The following is a 21,373-nucleotide window of genomic DNA, read 5'->3' as shown; positions in this document are numbered from 1 at the left end:
TAATAGTATTAGCTCTGTTTATAAACAAGAAAACTGAGGCTTAAGAGGTTAGCCACGTTCAACAAACAGCTTGTAAATGGTGTAACCAAGAGTTTAAAGCAAGTCTGACTGTGGTTCCAAAGCCAGAGTACCCAATCACTATATTGTATGACATCAGTGAAAGACCCCTCACCTACTATCATTAGGGTGAACGGTTAAGAACTTTACCTATGATACAGTCACAGAAGTATAATTTGCATTGTTAGACTAAGAAGCAAGATTGATTCAAGTGGAACACAAAAAACCTTGCTCATTTAAATAATTTTTATTTACATGTCTTTTTCCATCATCATTATTCTAATAAGATTATAAATACATAAACACCTGAGTACATGCAACACATTCCACAAAGGGAAAAAAATGTACAGTACAACTGAAAAAAGAACCAAAACTATTGTATACAAAGTACTTTAAAAAAAGACCTTGTAACACATTCAGACCATATTTATTTGAACATTTTGCAATAATTACCAAGGGATGTATCGTTTATAAGTAATGTTCAAAATCTCCTATTTTCTTCTATAAGCCAGGTTTAGCATTTCAGTTTATCAAGTGAATAGCTGTTCCATTATGCAATATTAAAGGCAAGTCACATAGCATCAAAATGAAATCGATGAGCTTCTTGTCGTTTTTCTCTATCATCTGCTTTCTGAAAAAGAATTTTAGACTGGTTTATAAATGAAAAGAAAATGTCAAACAAAGACTTTCTGAAATATGAAGTGGTTAATTAAAAAAGCCCTCAGCAATTAGTAGGTGTGATTTTATTATGCAATAATCTTATGAAATATTTTTATAATTTACAGTAGCTATTCTATAATTAATGATCTCTTAAACTGAATTTAAAAAACTAACAAGAAATGATCCTTAAAAGCTTAGTTTGTTATATATTATTTGAAAGTAGGAGTAAACATTAGATTTTCTAAGAATGGAATCAACTCTTACATTTTTCCTGTTCTTAATACTGCTGAATCTAATTATATTAAAGTGCATTAATTATTTTGGGGTTAACCTATTGATTTTGCATTGGGATATTGGTTCCTTGACTAGGGATGGAACCTGTGCCCCTGCAGTGGAAGAATGAATTCTTAACTACTCAACCACTAGGTTAAGTCCCATGTGCTTGGAATTTTGAGGGATTAGAAAACTCCTCAGTTTTGTATCATGGAATTTACTAAAGTCTAGAATGAAAAACATACTGAAAACATACTAAATAACTCTATTTCAGGATAAAATGTTACCAAAATTCTGAGAGATTACTTTTGGTTGGCCTGATGAAAGGGAAAGCTTTGAAAGACAGCATTTATGGAAATTAAGAGGGACATTCTCTGTAAGATGGGGGAAGAGCAGGAACAATCCTGGGAAGTCTGGCAGGAGCATGGGAAATATGGAAGCAACTGGTAAGAGAAAGGTTGGAAAAGTATATGGTGGAGTCAGAAGGAAGACTGTACCATGAAGGCTAGGCTAATGGGGTTACATATTTTAGGCAGGCGGTAGGCACCAAAGGTTTTTGAGCAGAGGAGTGACATGATTAAGACTAAAAGATGAGTAATCTGGCAGCAATGTGATAAATGGAGTGGAGGGGAGAGAATGGAATTTGGGAGGACAGGGAGGATATAGCACGGAGTTGAACTAAATTAAAGTACTGATGTAAGGAATTCAGAAGTGGAGTCAGCTTCAGAGATTGTATGAAGGCACATACAGGAAGGCAACTGGTAAATCCTGTAATGAGTAAGAAAGAAACTAGTTTTAAGTTGCTTGTAATTGATCTGGGTAGAAGTGTCATGGTGACAGTTTGAAGGAGGGAGCTTTAGAGAGAGATGAAGGCTGGGAAAGATTGACGGCAGGAAGAGAAGGGGACAACAGAGGATGAGATGGTAGGATGGCATCACCGACTCAATGGACATGGGTTTGGGTGGACTCCGGGAGTTGGTGATGGACAGGGAGGCCTGGCGTGCTGCGGTTCATGGGGTTGCATAGAGTCGGACACGACTGAGTGACTGAACTGAACTGAACTAAAAGTGGCAGGGGAATGTGTATAAAGAAGAGGGCATACGGCAGACACTGTGGCAGAAAGAACAGCCAATAGGTGAAAAAGAAGTGGTCCAAGGGGGGGAAGAACCACAGTACCACAGGAAGAGGCAGTTTACAAATATGTATTTTGATCCATCCTTATATTTAAAACTTCAGTTTTTAGCCACTGTATCATCATTGTGAGTCTGCTTATACTGTAATCAGACCTACTGTAAAATTAATAAAATTAATTTCTTTTCCTTCATAGGTCTAGAGCTATATAATATTTCATACTACATTCTGAAACTTCAGATGAAAGTAAATAGGGTCACCTCTATCTTAACTCTTCTTTTTTAAATATTTTAATTGGAGGATAATTGCTTTACAGTGTTGTGTTGGTTTCTGCGATGATCTTCTTACGTTGAAGTTTTAAAATCAACTGAATATGTAACTTTATCATTTTTTATATGGAAGGAGTGATTTTTTTGATAGACAAACCTATGAACATTTATTAGAACAATAATATATTCTCTTTCATAGTTAAAACTGGTAACATAGAACAGATGGTAATTTTAATGATCATTATAAGTATCACATCTAAAGTGAATAGGCGCAAAAAAGGAAGACATTTTTGTGACAAAGAAGCCCTTTTTGGAGAACATTTTTGGAACCTCCTAGTTGTGTATTCATATACAAATAGAAATTAGCTTTTTTCCTTTATATCTAAACTACTAATACATTTATGTGAAAGCCTTTTGTTTCTCCTCATTAATATTATATAAAATATACTTTTGGAGTTCTGTTTTTAGTTATTATTTATGGTGTTATACTATAGAACAGAAATCAGTCTTGTTTAATGCAAAGAATACCTGTTATTAATAGATGGAAAGGATGTTTATCACTTTGTTACTTCCCACCTAAACTCTCTCTGATCTAATTTTTATAAAGAGATAGCTATTATTCCCAGGAAAAAAAGTCCATGGCTTTATTATTAATAGTAAATAGTGAACACAGGGTCATTTAAGAAATGATTATTATTTTTAAGGCCATTATGAAATTACTTCTAATTAAGCTTTTTGATATACCTGTTGATTTAGGGTATTCACTTTATTACTTTTGTGTAGTATCAAAATTTAAAAATACATAGTTTCTTTGATTTGTAGAAATCATTGAGACATTAGTAACTTAAGGAGATGAAAGAAATTATCATCAATAAAATGACATATGAACAGAACTTGAAAAATCAGAAAATCTTAAGTCGTGAAAAAGTTGAAGATATAATTTTTTAATTTAAAAAATGTTAAAAAAGCAACATATTACTATTATAAATTAATCAAAGTTTCATTTAAGTGAACAAACCTTTTCCTGCCAATGCAAAATGCCGATTATTGCCAAGATGAAAACACAGACACCAATGAGAGCTATAGCAGTAAGTAGAACGATGTTACTTGGTGTAAGATACAGTTTGGCACTCCAGCTGTAGATGAAAAGAGAAGAACTGAAATTACACATTTTAACTTAAAAATAACAAAATTCTATTGTGACCAAAAAGCAAAAGTTCTTATTAATTAATAATCAGTTCAGTCATTCATTAATTCTTCCACCTATATCCAATTTGTTACAAGTAAAACAAAAGCAATTAAAATTATATAGGGTTAAGAATATTGACAAACCAGCAGAGTTCAGATTTTACTTCGAGAAATGAAACAGAAAAGAATTTTCGATTGAGATGCTTTGATACTTTTCCTTGCTCCTGTGAGGATTTTTCTTGAGCAAACTCCAGAAGACAGTGAAGGACAGGGAAGCCTGGCGTGCTGCATACAGTTCGTGGAGTTGCAGAGTCGGACACGACTCTGACTGAACCACCACCACCACCACTACGACAAACTTGTTCAGGGCACTCGGGGCAATTTTACACATCCTTTTTACGTCTTGTTTGACTTGCTGAATCTGAAACCCTGAACTTTAAGGCTAAACTGTCACATGATTTTGATAAGATTTCTATATCTTACTTTTTGACCCCTGCTCACATGTTTATTATGACTAAGAAAAATAACCATATGTCCAAGCAGGTGTAGACAGGGACTTGGGCCAAGTGTCATGCTGGAAGGTTTACAACATTCCAATGGCACTGTGAGACTTCCTACAAAATGACTTTAGTCCCTCAATGGCAATATACAAACAGCATAAATAATATAACTAGCTTTTTCTTCTAAAACAGTCCACATAAAACCCTCAAAACCTTTGAAAACTGTGAAAAACCTAAAACTGAAGTCCATATCACCAACACTGCAGGTGGTTATATGTAAAGAACTTTTTGTTTTCTCTGAAAATAGATAATGGATATATTTTCATTTTAAATTTTAATAAAGGTAAGGATTATGCTGATAAATTGCAAGCAGTCATTGACTTATTTGGGGATAATTAAAATTTACTGATCCATAAGTTAGCTTCTAGTCAATAAATCTCAAAGTATACCTCAAACTAAAATCAATTTAGTTTTTATTATGTACATAAATTTGAAAAGAACATTTGTTTTTCAGAAAGAGCAAGAGAAACATGAAAAATGTTGAGCTTACGGAAGAAAGGCTTTAACAGAATTCCCCAGAAACTCAGAGGAAGAAAACCTTAAACACTGTTCATTAGTCGAGGTTGGCTATTCTCAGTGCCTTACTTCATACTTAAGAAAAAGTCCTTTCATGAGATTTTTTGGGTGGTTCTAATTTAAAATTAGATTAAAAATGAATAAAGAAATTTTGGTAATAAAAAATACTAAACAAAAGGCCAATACTCAGTTTCTTACTCAGAAGCAGTCATTCTTCTCAGTTTCTTATATATCTATATATATATAAACATATTTGCATAGATATCTTCTAAAATCACAAATCACTGCTTATTATACATATTTTAAGTGCATTTTCTATTGTCTTTTACCTTACCACTCTTTTTAAGAGACTGTTCTATGTCATGATATTACATGATATAGAAGTACTATAATTCATATAGTTTTTTTGTGTAATTCATTTTGTTATAAATTTCAAAATTTTAATAGACTCATTAAAAAGGTCTGAACTCAGACCATAACTGGCATTATTGATGTTATCTTACTTCAAACATAATGCTGTAACAGAGTTGTTTTCTTAAGTAGTTTGGTTCTACTCCTGGGTATTTATCCAAAGAAAATGAAAACCTTAATTAGAAAAAATACATGCAACCCTATGTTCACTGTGGCATTATATATAACAGTCAGGATAGTGAAAACAACCTAAGTATCCATCAGTAGATGAAGGGATAAAGAAGAATGTGAGTCCTCATTCTCTTTCCACATACACACATTTATACATATACACATACACATGATGGAATATTTCTTAGCCATAAAATAGAATGAAATCTTGCCATTTGTGACAACACAGATAGACCTAGAGGGTATTATGCTAAGTGAAAAAAGAGAAAGACAAATACTGTATGATTTCATTTATATGGAATTTAAAAAATAAAGACAAATGAACATACATAACAAAACAGAGTTACGGAGAATAAATAAGTGTTTGCCAGAGGGGAGAGGAAGGGAAGAGGGAAGGAGAGAAATGAGTGAGGTTGATTGAGAAGTACAAACTTCCAGTTGCAAAGTAAATGAATCATGGATATGAAATGTACAATGTAGGGAATATAGTCAATGATTATGTAATGTCTTTGATGACAAACTGTAATCAGACTTGACTGTGGTGATCATTTAGAAATGTGCAGAAACATCGGATCACTGTATTGTGTATTCTATATTTTGAGTGTGGAAGAACTGGTGCTTTCAAACTGTGGTGCTGGAGAAGCTTCTTGAGGATCCCTTGGACAGCAAGGAGATCAAACCAGTCAATCCTAAGGGAAATGAACCCTGAACATTCATTGGAAGGATTGATGCTGAAGCTGAAGGTCCAGTACTTTGGCCACCTGATATGAAGAGCCAGCTCACTGGAAAAGACTCTGATGCTGGGAAAGACTGAGGGCAGGAGGAGAAGGGGATGACAGAGGATGAGATGGTTGGATGGCATCACTGACTCAATGGACATGAGTCTGAGCAAACTCCAGGAGATGGTAAAAGACAGGGAAGCCTGGCATGCTGCAGTCCATGGGGTCACAAAGAGTCGGACATGACTTAGTGACGAAACAACAACAACATACTGTGTAACCGGAACTAACATAGTGTTGTAGGTCAGTTATATTTTAAAAAATCATAGAAAAAGCTCAGATTTGTGGTTACCAGGGCCATTTGGGAGGTGTAAGGGGAGGGAATTGGATGAAGGCAGTTAAAAATTACAAACTTCCAGTTATAAGATAAATAAATACTAGGAATGTAATGTACAACATAATAAATAGAATTAACTCTGCCACATGTTATATATGAAATTTGTTAAAAGAGTAAATCCTAAGAGTTCTTATCACAAGAAAAATATTTTTTCTGTTTCTATAACTTTATACCTATGTGAGATAATGGATGTTCATTAAACTTATTGTGATAATCATTTCATGATGTAACTAAGTCAAATCATGAGCTGTATACCTTAAACTTACATAGTGCTGTATGTCAATTGTATCTCACTAAAACTGGAAGAAGACAACAGTGTAGCCTGTATTTTGAGAAGAAATATAATAAGCCACTAGTTACAAATTCATAGGTTATTTTTTCATATTGACATTAGAACAGCCTTAAGAACAAGTTATATTTTTCCCAATGAAATTTAAATGTTAATGAATACCTTCATCACCTATTTTTTGAAATAATGGAATCAACCTAATAATTTAAAGAAAAATGAACAGATAAAGATTTAGAATTAAATGCTACATTATAAAAGGAATATGTTTTGCTAGTAAGGTTAAAAATATTTATCATTCACTGAAAACAGTATCTGCTGGGTACTGTGTTAGGCACATTCCATCCTCATCCTTGTAAGGCAGGTATATTACTTCCCATTCTACAGTGCAGAAGGGCTTCCCTTGTGGCTCAGCTGGTAAAGAATCTGCCTGCAATGGACCTGGGTTCAATCCCTGGGTTGGAAACATTCCCTGGAGAAGGAAAGGCTACCCACTCCAGTATCCTGGACTGGAGAATTCCACGGACTGTACAATTCTTCAGAGACAACAGGAAGGACTCGCTTCCTGTTTTAGTCAGCTAGCAGTGGATTTGAGTTTCTTGCCTGAGTGTGTTGAACTTCAAAATTTCTGCCTAACCACTGTGGGACACAAACCACTTCTCAAAAGCATTTGCTAAAAAGATCATTGCTTGTGAAGTTCAGCAGCCTGAAATTTTAGAATTTATGGCCAGTAAACTGAGTTCAGTTCAGTTCAGTCACTCAGTTGTGTCCGACTCTTTGCGACCCCATGGACTGCAGCAGGCCAGGCCTCCCTGTCCATCACCAACTCCCAGAGTTTACTCAAACTCATGCCCATTGAGTTGGTGATACCATCCAACTGTCTCATCCTCTGTCGTCCCCTTCTCCCGTCTTCAATCTTTCCCAGCATCAAAGTCTTTTCAAATGAGTCAGCTCTTTGCATCAGACCAGTTTATTTAATAACTGAAGACCAGCTTATTTAATCAGAACATGTATAAATCCCTAGTTAACCTGCTGTTTTTCTAATAAGGTTTAACTTGTTCTTTGTGGAAAATGTCAGGTATCTTATGTGTAGGTATGTTTAGCCATTTAAAGTCTGCTGTAAGCAAACTAAGTGATGACACTCATAGGAACACAACAGAAATAGAGCTTTAAAAAGATGTATCTATGATTCAGAGTTGACAGTATTTTTACCAAATTCAATTCAAGCAAGGGCATTACCTTCGAGGAACATTGGGAGGATATGGAATGACAATTAGCTGAGAATTTGGAATGATTGCAGTCCATTCTTGTTTTCGTACAGACTAGAAAAAGAACATTTAAGAACATTTAAGATTCAGTACACTTTAAAAACATGATTATTCTAAATAAGGAAAAAGCTTAAGCATTTTTTGATAAATTGAAATTCTACGTATGGATTAAGTTAAATTTATATATGTAAGGTTCCATATAGGGTTCCTATTTGCAAAAATTTCTTAATCTTTTCAGGGAAGGATTATATTTCTGTCTTATGGATATATTAATTCAACAAGTATTTATTGAACACTCTTATGTAGCAGGCACTGTTCAAAGTGTTAAGTACAAATGCTGCTTTGGAACTAAAATTCAAGTTGAGGTGGAGTCTGACAGTAATCAAAAATATTTGGTATGTTAGATGGTGAAAATGATGAGAAAAAGCAGGGAAGAAGAGGGGTAGGAAGTCTTAAGGTATATTTTCAAATTATAATGTTCTGTATGTAAGATAAGCTTAGATTGGTCACTACCAGTGAACTTTTAAAATTCTTTAAAGGAAATGAAAATATTTAAATTCAAATATTTGAATAGTAAATATTAAAAAACAGATTACTTGTAAATTTTTACTCACCTTCTCTCCAGATGGACGTGGAATACCAACATAAAGATGATCAAGAAAATTGGCACTTCGACCTAAGCCAAGTACATTATATGGCAGTTGGAGAGCTAAATGCGCCGACTGGCTAAGTTGTCCAGCTAAATTTATTTTTAAAAAAGAAAAAAGAACATCTTTGGAGACACTGTTCTTATCAAATATTAAAATTATAAAATGTTAAAAATTTAGGTTTCTATAACCTATCTTTAAGGATAAATATGTGAAATGAAATGCCTGGTTCATAATATTAATAATTCACTTTTTAAAGACAACAGCTTTATTGAGAAATAATTCACACTTCATAAACATCACCCATTTAAAGTATAAGTTGAGTGATTCTGAGTATCTTCAATCAAATTTTATAACATTTTCATCACCCCAAAAAGAAAAGTCATACCCATCAGCAGTTAATTCTATTTCTAACCCTTGCTCTTCCAGATGCAGGTAACCATTAATCTACTTTTTTATATCAGTAGATTTGGCTATCCTGGAGATTCATATAAATGCAATCATGTAATGTGTGCTCTTGATGAACGATGCTGCTGTGAACATTCACATACAAGCTTTTGTGCCAACTTCTGTTCTCCAAAATGGCTGTATCATTCCACAGTTCCAATAATATATGAGGGTTCCAGTTTTTCCATATTCTTATCAACACTTTATCTTTCTGATCACAGCCATTCTAGTGGTTATGAAGTGGTATATCATTGTGGCTTTCATTTGCATTTACCTAATAACTAATGTTGTTTTCTTTTCACGAGCTTATTGGCCATTTTTGTAGCTTCCTTTTTAGGTCTCAAAGTTTTTAGTTGTCTCTTCTTTCGTTCTTGATTTTAGTAATTTGGGTCTTTTTCTTGAACAGTCTAGCTAAAGGTATGTCTATTTTGTTACTCTTTGAAAAACCCAACTTTTGGTTCAACTGGGTTTTCTCTTGATTCTCAATCCCCTACATATTTTCTCTCATTATATCCTGTCTTCTGTTTCCTTTGGGCTTAATTTGCTGCTCTTTTTATAGTTTCTTGAAATAGATGGTTAGGTTATTGATTTCAGACTGTTCTAGGTATTTATAATAAACTTTCCTCTAAGAACTGCTTTCACTGCATCCCATTTATTTTGGTATGTTGTGTTTTTTTTTTTTTTTTATTCACCTATTTTCTAGTATCTATTGTGATTTCTTCTTTGACGCACTGGGTTTTTAGGAGTGTGTTGTTTCATTTCCAGATATATTTTTTAAATGGGTTATTTAATGGGTCTTTACTGTGCACGGGCTTTGTCTAGTTTCAGTGAGAGGGGGCAAGTCTGCAACTAGAGAAACTCAACTCTCTTTTGGTTACTCTTTGCATGGTACAATTTATCGCATTTTTTAAAACTTTCAACTTATTTATATCTTCAAATCTAAAGTGTTTCTCTTGCAGGTAGCACCTAGTTGAGTTATATTTTAATATCCATTCTGCCAATCTCTGCCTTTTGATAGGAGTATTTATTCCATTTACATTCAATGTAATTACTGATAAGGTAGGACTTTTGCCTGCTATTTGCTGCTGGTTTTCTGTATGTCTTTTTAATTCTTCTATTTCTCCACTGCTGCTTTGTTTTCTGTTACAGCATTTTAATTCTGTAGTTTCTTTTATTATATATTTTCTGAGCTGTTTTCTTAGTGGTTACCCTGGGGACTGCAACTAGCATATTAACTTAACAAAATAACTTAATACCTAGCACATAACAACAACTTTGCTCCAAAGTTCTCACCCTTTTGTGTTGTTATTATACAAATTATGTTTTTATATATTCAGCCCATCAACACAAATCTATAATTACTTTATGCAGTTGTCTTGTAAATCACCTAGGAAATAAGAGGTACTATTTAACACAAATACATAAACCGTATTTTATACTTCTCTATAGTCTTACCGGGTGCTTTTTACTCATTTGTGTGGATTTAAGTTCCTGTCTAGTTGTCCTCTCAGTCAGGCTTAAAGGCTCCCTTTAGTATTTTAGAAGAGTGGCCTGTTAGTGATGAATTCTATTTTTATCTAGGTGTATCTAAAATTCTTCATTTTTGAAGGATAGCTTTGGCACATATATGGGGTTGGTCAAAAAGTTCATTTGGGTTTCTCTGCTTTTATGGAAAAACCCAAATCAACTTTTTGGCCAATCCAACAAAATTCTTGATTGACACTTTTTTTTTTTCCTTTCAGCACTTTGAATGTATCATCCCCTTTTGCCCTCTGTGGTTTCTGATGAGAAGTCAGCTGTTAATCTTGTTGAGGCTCCCTTACATGTAACTAACTGCATCCTTCTTGCTGCTATGAAGTCTCTTTTTGTCTCTATTTTTGATAGTTTATGTATCTCAGTGCTGACTCTTTGAGTTACTTTGAGTTTGTTGAGTTTCTCATATGTGCAGATTAGTGTTTTTCATCATATTTGGATGGTTTTAGCCATTACTTCTTCAGATATTTATTCTGCCCCTTTTTCTATTTTGGGCTTCCCTGGTGCCTCAGATGGTAAAGAATCTGCCTGCAATGCAGGAGATCTGGGTTTGGTCCCTGGGGAGGGAAGATCCTCTGGAGAAGGGCATGGCAACCCACTCCAGTATTCTTGCCTGGGAAATCCCATGGACAGAGGAGCCTGGTGGGCTACAACTTATGGGGTTGCAAAGAGTTGGATACATCTGAGTGACTATCACTTTCACTTTTCTCTATTTTTCTTTTAAGACTTGCTTTATGCATACATTGGTATGTTTGATGGTGGTTTCACAGGTTCTGAGATTTTTTTTTTCTTTTTTTCTTTCTGTAAACTTGCAATTGACCTATATTCAGGTTTGCTAAAAAGATGTTTGCTTCTTGGAAGGAAAGCTATGACAAATTTAACTAGTGTATTAAAAAGCAGAGACATCACTTTGCATATAGTGATGCATACAGACAAAGGTGCATATAGTCAAAGCTACGATTTTTCTAGTAGTCTTGTACAGATATGAGAATTGGACCATAAATAAGGCTGCATGCTGAAGAACTGATGCTTTTGAATTGTGGTGCTGGAGAAGACTCTTGAGAGTCGTTGGACTGCAAGGAGATGAACCAGTGAACTGAATATTCACTGGAAGGACTGTTGCTGAAGCTCAAGTTCCGATACTTTGGTCACTTGACGCAAAGAGCTGATTCATTGGAAAAGACCCTGATGCTGGGAAAGATTGAGGACAGGAGGAGAAGGTGGTGACAGAGGATGAGATGGTTGGATGGCATCACCAGCTCAATGGACTTGAGTTTGAGCAAACTCTGGGAGATAGTGAAGGATAGGTAAGCCTGGTGTGTTGCAGTTCATGAGGTCACAAACAGTTGGGCACAACTTAGCGACTGAACAACAATTCATTTTCCAGCTCAAATCTGTTGTTGAACACTCTACAGAAATTTTTGATTCAGTTATTGTACTTTTTAACTCTAGAGTTTCTATTTGATTTTTTAAAATGATCTTTACTTCTTATTTGTATTTTCTTTTAGTGAGACACAGTTGTCATGCTTACTTTAGGTTTTTTAATCCTAGTTTCCTTTAGGTCTTTGAACATGTTTTTAATAGCCAATTTATAGGTTCTGTTAACTAAGTTTAACATTACTATGCACATTTTCTGTTGTCTGCATTTTTTAAAAAATGTATATGTGTTTTTATAAGATAGCCTTCGTATTCATTTCTTGCTTGAGCAGTGCCTCAAGGTAGCATAATCAAGCTATGTATTTGAATGAGGTAGTTTCCCTTCTAGGCATGTTCTTAGATGTCCAAGAAGATGTTCCAGCATTTCAAAGTTGCCTATGGTTGCCTATGGTTGTCGAGTGCCTTGGGACTTCCTTTTATGTTTTGGCCAGGCTTTTGTTCACTACACCTGGGATTCTGCCAGCACACTGTTGTTTTTGGTAATGTCTTGGAGGGATTGGGCTTTTTATTTCCCCTGCTAGGCTGAACTCTGAGTCAAATCAGATAGCCCCAACATTCTGAGAGTGGAGATTTCCTAAGGAGCTGCTAGTTTAGACAAATACTGACAGTGTTATAGGGATGATAATTTTAACGGGGCTCCAAAGGTCAGTCTTGCCCACTGACTGAGAGGCTACTAGCTGTTTATGGCGGCTGCACCATTTAGTAGACAGGGGAGGTGGGAGGGAAACAGTCCCAAGCTGAAATGCCCCAGACGCTGTTGTCTTAAGGATCAGGAGTTCCTCCTGGACAGACAATGCCTGGAACATTCTGTGGCTTTGGTTAATTTCCAGAGTTCTAAAATAGTTAATATTAGTTATTTAGCCAGCATTTTTTGTTTGTTTGCTTATTGGTGGGGGGAGGGGACAGCAGGTTCATGAAGTCCTTACACTGGCATTCCAAAAATCAATCTCTCCTATTATAGCTCACTTTTAAAGACTGCTATTTACTTGCTAGGTATTTTCAACATAATTAAACAAACTATTTAAATGACAGGGTTACTTAATATCTAAATACTATAATATGCTATGGACTCTGCTAAACGTCTACTAATGTTACCCAGAAATATGAAATCATTGGAAAGTATATATACCTAATTTTTAATATAATTCTTATGTTAGTAAGAGAAAGGTATAATGAAAAGGAACAGTGAATTTAGGGATAACTATTAATAAAGTTTATGTATGTAAAACTATAAAGCAATATAGTTAATTGCAAGGGGTATGGAATTACTTTACCTTGTAGACTTGGCTGATTGAATGATAATGCTTAAAAGAGTGCCTCAAATATAGTAAACACTGTTAAAGTAAATGTTAAATATATACATGTTTCATTATACTTAGCACAGACTGACTTAATAGACATCAAACTAGACTTAAAAACAATTTCTCTGTAACTACCTCACTGAAAAGAACCAAATAAAAACATTTATAAATACTCTGTTAGGAAGATCATAGAACATAAATTCCAAATAAAACTGTATATTTCATAAGAAAACTTAAAAACTATTAAAAAGAATAATGAAAATAAATTATCAAAAAATCTCAAAATGCAGACATAGTTATATTTTAGCATACTTTAAAAAAATTTTAGCATACTTTTAATCATGTAATTTTCTGCCTAGGCATGTGCATGAACAAGTAAACACATTAACACACTTTAGTATTACTGCTCTTCACTCAATGTTATTTCATAAATATTCTCATATTATTAAAACTCTTTAAAAATAGATACGTGGAGAGAAAGATTATTGGAACACTGAAATCCTATGCAATATTGTTCTTTATAGCATTATACTTTACTTTCACCACCAGATACATCCACAGTTCAGTTCAGTCGCTCAGTCGTGTCAGACTCTTTGTGACCCCATGAATCGCAGCATGCCAGGCCTCCCTGTCCATCACCAACTCCCGGAGTCTACTCAAACTCATGTCCATCGAGTTGGTGATGCCATCCAGCCATCTCATCCTCTGTCGTCCCCTTCTCCTCCTGCCCCCAATCCCTCCCAGCATCAGGGTCTTTTCCAATGAGTCAACTCGTCGCATGAAGTGGCCAAAGGATTGGGAGTTTCAGCTTCAACATCAGTCCTTCCAATGAACACCCAGAACTGATCTCCTTTAGGATGGACTGGTTGGATCTCCTTGCAGTCCAAGGGACTCTCAAGAGTCTTTTCCAACACCACAGTTCAAAAGCATCAATTCTTCGGTGCTCAGCTTTCTTCACAGTCCAACTCTCACATCCATACATGACCACTGGAAAAACCATAGCCTTGACTAGACTGAGTGTCATTTCTGCTTTGGCTCAGCCTCTTCATTCTTCCTGGAGCTATTTCTCCACTCTTCTCCAGTATTATACTGGACAGCTACCAACTAGGGGAGGGGGTCTCATCTTCCTGTGTCATGCTTTTTTGCCTTTTCATATTGTTCATGAGGGTTCTTGAGGTAAGAATACTGGAGTGGTTTGACATTTCCCTTATCCAGCAGACCATGTTTTGTCAGAACTCTCCACCATGACTCTCCATCTTGAGTTGCCCGGCATGACACGGCTCATAGCTTCATTGAGTACACACGTCTGTGATCCATGTGATCATTTTGGTTAGTTTTCTGTAATTGTGGTTTTCATTCTGGAGGCTGTGGGACTGTAGTTCTTGCTTCTTCTGTCTACCTTCTGACGGATGAGGATAAGAGGCATGTGCAAGCTTCCTGATGGGAAGTGGGGAAAACTGGGTCTTGCTCTGGTGGACCGACTCATTTGAAAAGATCCTGATGCTGGGAAAGATTGAAGGCAGGAGGAGAAGGGGCCTCCCTAGGCCTGGCATGCTGCAGTCCATGGGGTCACAAAGAGCTGGACTCGACTGAGCAACTGAACTGAACTGGTGGACAAGGCCATGCTCAGTAAATCTTTAATGCAATTGCCTGCTGATGGGTGGGGCTGTGCTCCCTCCTTGTTAGTTGTCTGGCCAGAGAAGACCCAGTCCTGGAGTCTACAGGCTCTATTGTAGGGCTGATGGCAACCCCCAAGAGGACTTATGTCAACATGTGCCTCCCAGGACTGATGTTGCCAGTGGCCCTGTCCCTGTGGCAGACTACTGCCAGCACATGCCTCTGCAAAAGACCCCCAAACACTCACAAACAGGCCTGCTTCACTCTCCTGTGGCGTCACTGCTCCTTTCTCTTCGGTACTGGTGCACACAAAGTTTGGTTTGCGCCCTCCAAGAGTCTCTCTTTTCCCCAGTCCTATGTAAGTTCTGTAAATAAATCCTGCTGGCCTTCAAAGACAGATTTCCTGGGGATTCCCAGACTGTTTGGCAGATCCCTAGGTTGGGAAGTCTGATGTGGTGCCTAGAACCATCGCAACTATGTGAGAACTTCTTTGGTATTATTGTTCTCCAGTTTGTGGCTCACGCACCTGGTGGGTATGGGATTTGACTTTAACATAAATGTACCCCCTCCTTCCACCTTGTTGCGGCTTCTCCGTTCTTGGACGTGGGGCATTTTTTATGGTGGGTTCCAACGTCGTCCTGTTGATGGCTGTTCAATAGCTACTTGCAATTTTGTTCTTGAATGGAAAGATAAGCACATGTCCTTCTACTTCACCATTTTGGGCTTTCCCAAGCATTGAGTAGGCTGTATCTTTCCCTTTCTCCCTTGCCTTTCACATTTCTTCTTTCCTCAGCTATCTGTAAAGCCTCCTCAGACAACCACTTGGCCCTCTTGCATTTCTTTTTCTTTGGGGTGGTTTTGGTCACTGCCTCCTATATAGTGTACCTACCTCCATCCATAGTTCTTCAGTCACTCTGTCTACCAGATCTAATCCCATCAATCTATTCATTACCTCCACTGAAAAATCGTAAGAGATTTGATTTAGGTCATACCTGAAGGCCTAGTGGTTTTCCCTGCTTTCTTGAATTTAAGCCTGAATTTTGCAATAAGGAACTCATGATCTGAGCCACAGTCAGGTCCAGGTCTTGTTCTTGCTGACTGTATAGAGTTTTTCCATCTTCGGCTGCAAAGAATATAATCAATCTGATTTCTGTACTGCCCATCTGGTGATGTCCATGTGTAGAATCGTCTCTTGAGTTGGAGGAAAAGGATGTTGGTTATGACCAGGGTGTTCTTGTGGGAAAACTGTTAGCCTTTGTCCTACTTAATTTTGTACTCCAAGGCCAAACTCGCCTGTTACTCTAGGTATCTCTTGACTTCCTACTTCTGCATTGCAATCCCTTATGATGAAAAGGACATCTTTTTTTTAGTGCTTGTTCTAGAAGGTGTTGTAGGTCTTTATAGAACCAGTTAGTGTCACTTTCTTTGGCATCAGTGGTTGGGGAATTGGATTACTGTGATGATGAATGGCAAACTTAGACCATTCTGACATTTTGAGATTGCATCATATCCATTTAATGGTGCCTTGGCATCAGTTCAGTTCAGTCACTCAGTCGTGTCTCATCCTTGCAACCCCATGAACCACCGCATGCCAGGCCTCCCTGTCCATCACCCACTCCCGGTGTTTACCCAAACTCATGTCCACTGAGTCGGTCATGCCATCTAAACATCTCATCCTCTGTCGTCCCCTTCTCCCCCCTTCTCCTCATGCCCTCAATCTTTCCCACCATCAGGGTCTTTTCAAATGAGACAGCTCTTCGCATCAGGTGGCCAAAGTACTGGAGTTTCAGCTTCAACATCAGTCCTTCCAATGAACACCCAGGACTGATCTTTAGGATTGACTGCTTTGATCTCCTTGCAGTCCAAGGGACTCTCAAGAGTCTTCTCCAACACCACAGTTCAAAAGCATCAATTCTTTGGTGCTCAGCTTTCTTTACTGTCACATCCATACATGACTACTGGAAAAACCATAGCCTTGATTAGAAGGACCTTTTTTGACAAAGTAATGGCTCTGCTTTTTAATATGCTGTCTAGGTTGGTCATAACTTTGCTTACAAGGAGTAAGCGTCTTTTAATTTCATGGCTGCAATCACCATCTGCAGTGTTTTAAGAGCCCTAAAAAATAAAGTCAGCCACTGTTTTCCCATCTATTTGCCATGAAGTGATGGGACTGGATGCCATGATCTTAGTTTTCTGAAGGTTGAGCTTTAAGCCAACTTTTTCACTCTCCTCTTTCACTTTCATCAAGAGGCTCTTTAGTTCTTCTTCGCTTTCTGCCATTAAGGGTGGTGTCACCTGCATATCTGAGGTTATTGATATTTCTCCCAGCAATCTTGATTCCAGCTTGTTCTTCCTCCAGCCCAGCGTTTCTCATGATGTACTCTGCATATAAGTTAAATAAGCAGGGGGACAATATACAGCCTTGACATACTCCTTTTCCTATTTGGAACCAGTGTGGTGTTCCATGTCCAGTTCTAACTGTTGCTTCCTGACCTGCATACAGGTTTCTCAAGAGGCAGGTCAGGTGGTCTGGTATTCCCATCTCCTTCAGAATTTTCCACAGTGTGTTGTGATCCACACAGTCAAAGGCTTTGGCATAGTCAATAAAGCAGAAGTAGATGTTTTCCTGGAACTCTCTTGCTTTTCTGATAATCCAGTGGATGTTGGCAATTTGATCTCTGTTTCCTCTGCCTTTTCTAAAACCAGCTTGAATATCTGGAAGTTCATGGTTCACATATTGCTGAAGCCTGGCTTGGAGAATTTTGAGCATTACTTTACTAGCGTGTGAGATGAGTGCAATGGTGTGGTAGTCTGAGCATTCGTTGGCATAGCCTTTATTTGGGATTGGACTGAAAACTGACCTTTTCCAGTCCTGTGGCCACTGCTGAGTTTTCCAAATTTGCTGGCATATTGAGTGCAGCACTTTCACAGCATCATCTTTCAGGATTTGAAATAGCTCAACTGGAATCCCATCACCTCCACTACCTTTGTTCATAGTGATGCTTCCTAAGGCCCACTTGACCTCACATTCCAGGATGTCTGGCTCTAGGTGAGTGACCACACCATTGTGATTATCTGGGTCGTGAAGATCTTTTTTGTACAGTTCTTCAGTGTATTCTTGCCACCTCTTCTTAATATCTTCTGCCTCTGTTAGGTCCGTACCATTTCTGTCCTTTATTGACCCCATCTTTGCCTGAAATGTTCCCTTGGTATGTCTAATTTTCTTGAAGAGATCTCTAGTCTTTCCCATTCTATTTTCCTCTGTTTCTTTGCATTGATTCCTGAGGAAGGCTTTTTTATCTTTCTCTGCTAGTCTTTGAACTCTGCATTCAAATGGGTATATCTTTCCTTTTCTCCTTTGCTTTTTGCTTCTCTTCTTTTCACAGCTATTTGTAAGGCCTCCTCAGACAGCCATTTTGCTTTTTTTGCATTTCTTTTTCTCGGGGATGGTTTTGATCCCTGTCTTCTGTACAATGTCATGAAGCTCCGTCCTAGTTCATTAGGCACTCTAGGGATTTGATTTAGGTCATTCCTGAATGGTCTAGTGGTTTTCCCCACTTTCTTCAATTTAAGTCTGAATTTGGCAATAAGAAGTTCATGATGTGAGCCACAGTTAGCTCCCAGTCTTGTTTTTGCCCACTGTATAGAGCTTCTCCATCTTTGGCTGCAAAGAATATAATCAAGCTGATTCCAGTGCTGACCATCTGGTGATGTCCATGTGTAGAATCTTCTCTTGTGTTATTGGAAGAGGATGTTTGCTATGACCAGTGCGTTCTCTTGGCAAAACTCTATTAGCCTTTGCCCTGCTTCATTCTGTACTCCAAGGCCAAATTTGCTTGTTATTCCAGGTGTTTCTTGACTTCCTACTTTTGCATTCCAGTCCCATGTAATGAAAAGGACATCTTTTTTTGGGTGTTAGTTCTAGAAGGTCTTGTAGGTCTTCATAGAACCATTCAACTTCAGTTTCTTCAGCGTTACTGGGTCGGGGCATAAACTTGGATTACTGTGATATTGAATGGTTTGCCTTGGAAAAGAACAGAGATCATTCTATCATTTTTGAGACTGCACATAAGTACTGCATTTTGGCCTCTTTTGTTGACTATGATGGCTACTCCATTTCTTCTAAGGGATTCCTGCCCACAGTAGTAGATATAATGGTCATCTGAGTTAAATTCACCCATTCCAGTCCATCTTAGTTTGCTGATTCCTAGAATGTTGACGTTCACTCTTGCCACCTCCTGTTTGACCACTTCCAATTTGCCTTGATTCATGGACCTAACATTCCAGGTTCCTATGCAATATTGCTCTTTACAGCATTGGACCTTGCTTCTATCACCAGTCATATCCACAACTGGGTGTTGTTTTTGCTTTGGCTCCATCCCTTCATTCTTTTGGAGTTATTTCTCCACTGATCTCCAGTAGCATATTGGGCACCTACCAACCTGGGGAGTTCATCTTTCAGTATCCTACCTTTTTGCCTTTTTATACTGTTCATGGGGTTCTCAAGGCAGGAATACTGAAGTGGTTTGCCATTTCCTTCTCCAGTGGACCACATTCTGTCAGACCTCTCCACCATGACCCGTCCATCTTGGGTGGCCCCACACAACATGGCTTAGTTTCACTGAGTTAGACAAGGCTGTGGTCTGTGTGATCAGATTGGCTAGTTGTCTGTGATTATGGTTTAAGTCTGTATGCCCTTTGATGCCCTCTCTCAGTGCCTACCATCTTACCTGGGTTTTTACCTGCCTTGGCATCATATCCATTTAATGGTCCCTTGGCACCATTGTTGTTAAAGTTAATTGCCCACAGATGTTTGGGTTTATTTTTGGATTCTCAATTGTATTCCAGTGGTCTATATGTCTACATTTATGCCAGCACCACACAGTTGATTAAGTTTTAAACTTGGAGAGTATAAGCTCCTCTCCTTTGTTTTTCTTTCTCAATATTGTTTTGACTTTTCAGGGCCCTTTGCAATTCTTTATGAGTTTGAACTTTGCCTTTTCCATTTCTGCAAAAATGACCACTGGAATTTTGATAAGGATTGCATTGGATATATAGAGCACTTTGGAGAATATGACTATTGTATCATTATTAAGTCTTTTAATCCATGAACATGGGATGTCTTTCCATTTATTAGGTCTTATTTAATTTCTTTCAGCAATGTTTTATAGTTTTCAGTGTATAAGTCTTTCACTTCCTTGGTTAAATTTATCCTTAGGTATTTTATTCTTCTGGAGTTGCTGTAAATTGAACAATTTAAAAAGATTTCCATTTTGAATTGCTCACTGCGGTATAGAATCATAGCTAATTTAGGGATGTTTTCCTTTCACCCCACAATTTTGCAGAATACATTTATTAGCTCTGGAGGTTTTTCTTGTGTATGCATGCTAAGAGGTTTTCTATACAGAATCATAGTATCTGCAAAAAGTGAATAAAGTTTCACTTTTTGTTGTCTAATTTGGATGCTTTTAATTTCTTTTTCTCACCTAATTTCTCTCTCCAGGAATTCCATTCAAAGTTGAATAGCAGTAGTGAAGGTGGCCATCCTTGTCTTGTTCTTAATCTTAGGGGGAGTACTTTCTGTTTTTTACCAATGAGGATGATGTCAGCTGTGGGTTTTTCATAAATGACCTTTATCATTTATGAAAGATAGGAAAGTTCTCATCTATTCCTAGTTTTTTTTTTTAAATCAAAAGGTACTGAATTTTGTTAAATGGTTTTCCTATGAAACACATGAGAGGATCATTTGTTTTTTTTCCCCTCAGTTCTACAACTGGGATGGATTAACTGATTTTTCTTATGTGAACAACCTTTGCATTCCTGGGACAAACTGGTCAGTTTATTACAATGTCCTGTTAGACTTGGCGTGTAAGCATTTTGCTGAAGATTTTTACATCAATATTCATGCACAATACTGGTCTGTAGTTTTTGTTTTATTGTGGCATCTTTATTTGGCTTGGTATGTATGTAATACCAGCCTCATAGAATGTGTTAGGAAATGTTCCCTCCTTTTCTAGTTCTTGGAAGAGTGTGGGTGGGATTCATGCTAATTTTTCTTTTATGCTTTGAAGAATTCACCAGTAAGCCATCTGATCCTTGATTTTTCTGTTTGGTGGGCTTCTGATTACTGATTCAGTTTATTTACTCGTTTTAGGTCTGTTGAGATTTTTCTACTTCTCTCTGAGTCAATATAGGCATCAGTTCAGTTCAGTTGCTCAGTCGTGTCTGACTCTTTGTGACTCCATGAACTGCAGCACGCCAGGCCTCCCTGTCCATCACCAGCTCCCAGAGCTTACTCAAACTCATGTCTATCCATTGAGTTGGTGATACCATCCAACCAGCTCATCGTCTGTCCTCCCCTTCTCCATCTGCCTTCAATCTTTCCCAGCATCAGGGTCTTTTCAAATGAGTCAGTTCTTCACATCAGGTGGCCAAAGTATTGGAGTTTCAACTTCAGCATCAGTCCTTCCAACGAGTGTGTGTTG

At 37.3% G+C, this 21,373-nt stretch overlaps 1 protein-coding gene across 1 annotated transcript in view; it reads right to left on the bottom strand.

Annotated features, from left to right (window-relative positions):
• Positions 1-289: 289 nt before the first annotated feature.
• The window catches only part of LOC122421319 (T-cell immunomodulatory protein-like), a 79,293-nt gene continuing 58,209 nt past the window's right edge, over positions 290-21,373 (bottom strand). The window contains exons 6-9 of the mRNA XM_043437175.1: positions 8,521-8,645; positions 7,878-7,960; positions 3,409-3,526; positions 290-688 (exon numbers count right to left, since the gene is read on the bottom strand). Coding sequence (XP_043293110.1) covers positions 629-688; positions 3,409-3,526; positions 7,878-7,960; positions 8,521-8,645 — 386 coding nt within the window. The 3' untranslated portion in view covers positions 290-628. The remainder of the gene's footprint in view (positions 689-3,408; positions 3,527-7,877; positions 7,961-8,520; positions 8,646-21,373) is intronic.

Source organism: Cervus canadensis, chromosome 18, assembly GCF_019320065.1.
Source record: "Cervus canadensis isolate Bull #8, Minnesota chromosome 18, ASM1932006v1, whole genome shotgun sequence".
NCBI classification, from domain to species: domain Eukaryota; kingdom Metazoa; phylum Chordata; class Mammalia; order Artiodactyla; family Cervidae; genus Cervus; species Cervus canadensis.
This window is presented reverse-complemented; position numbering and strand designations above follow the sequence as displayed.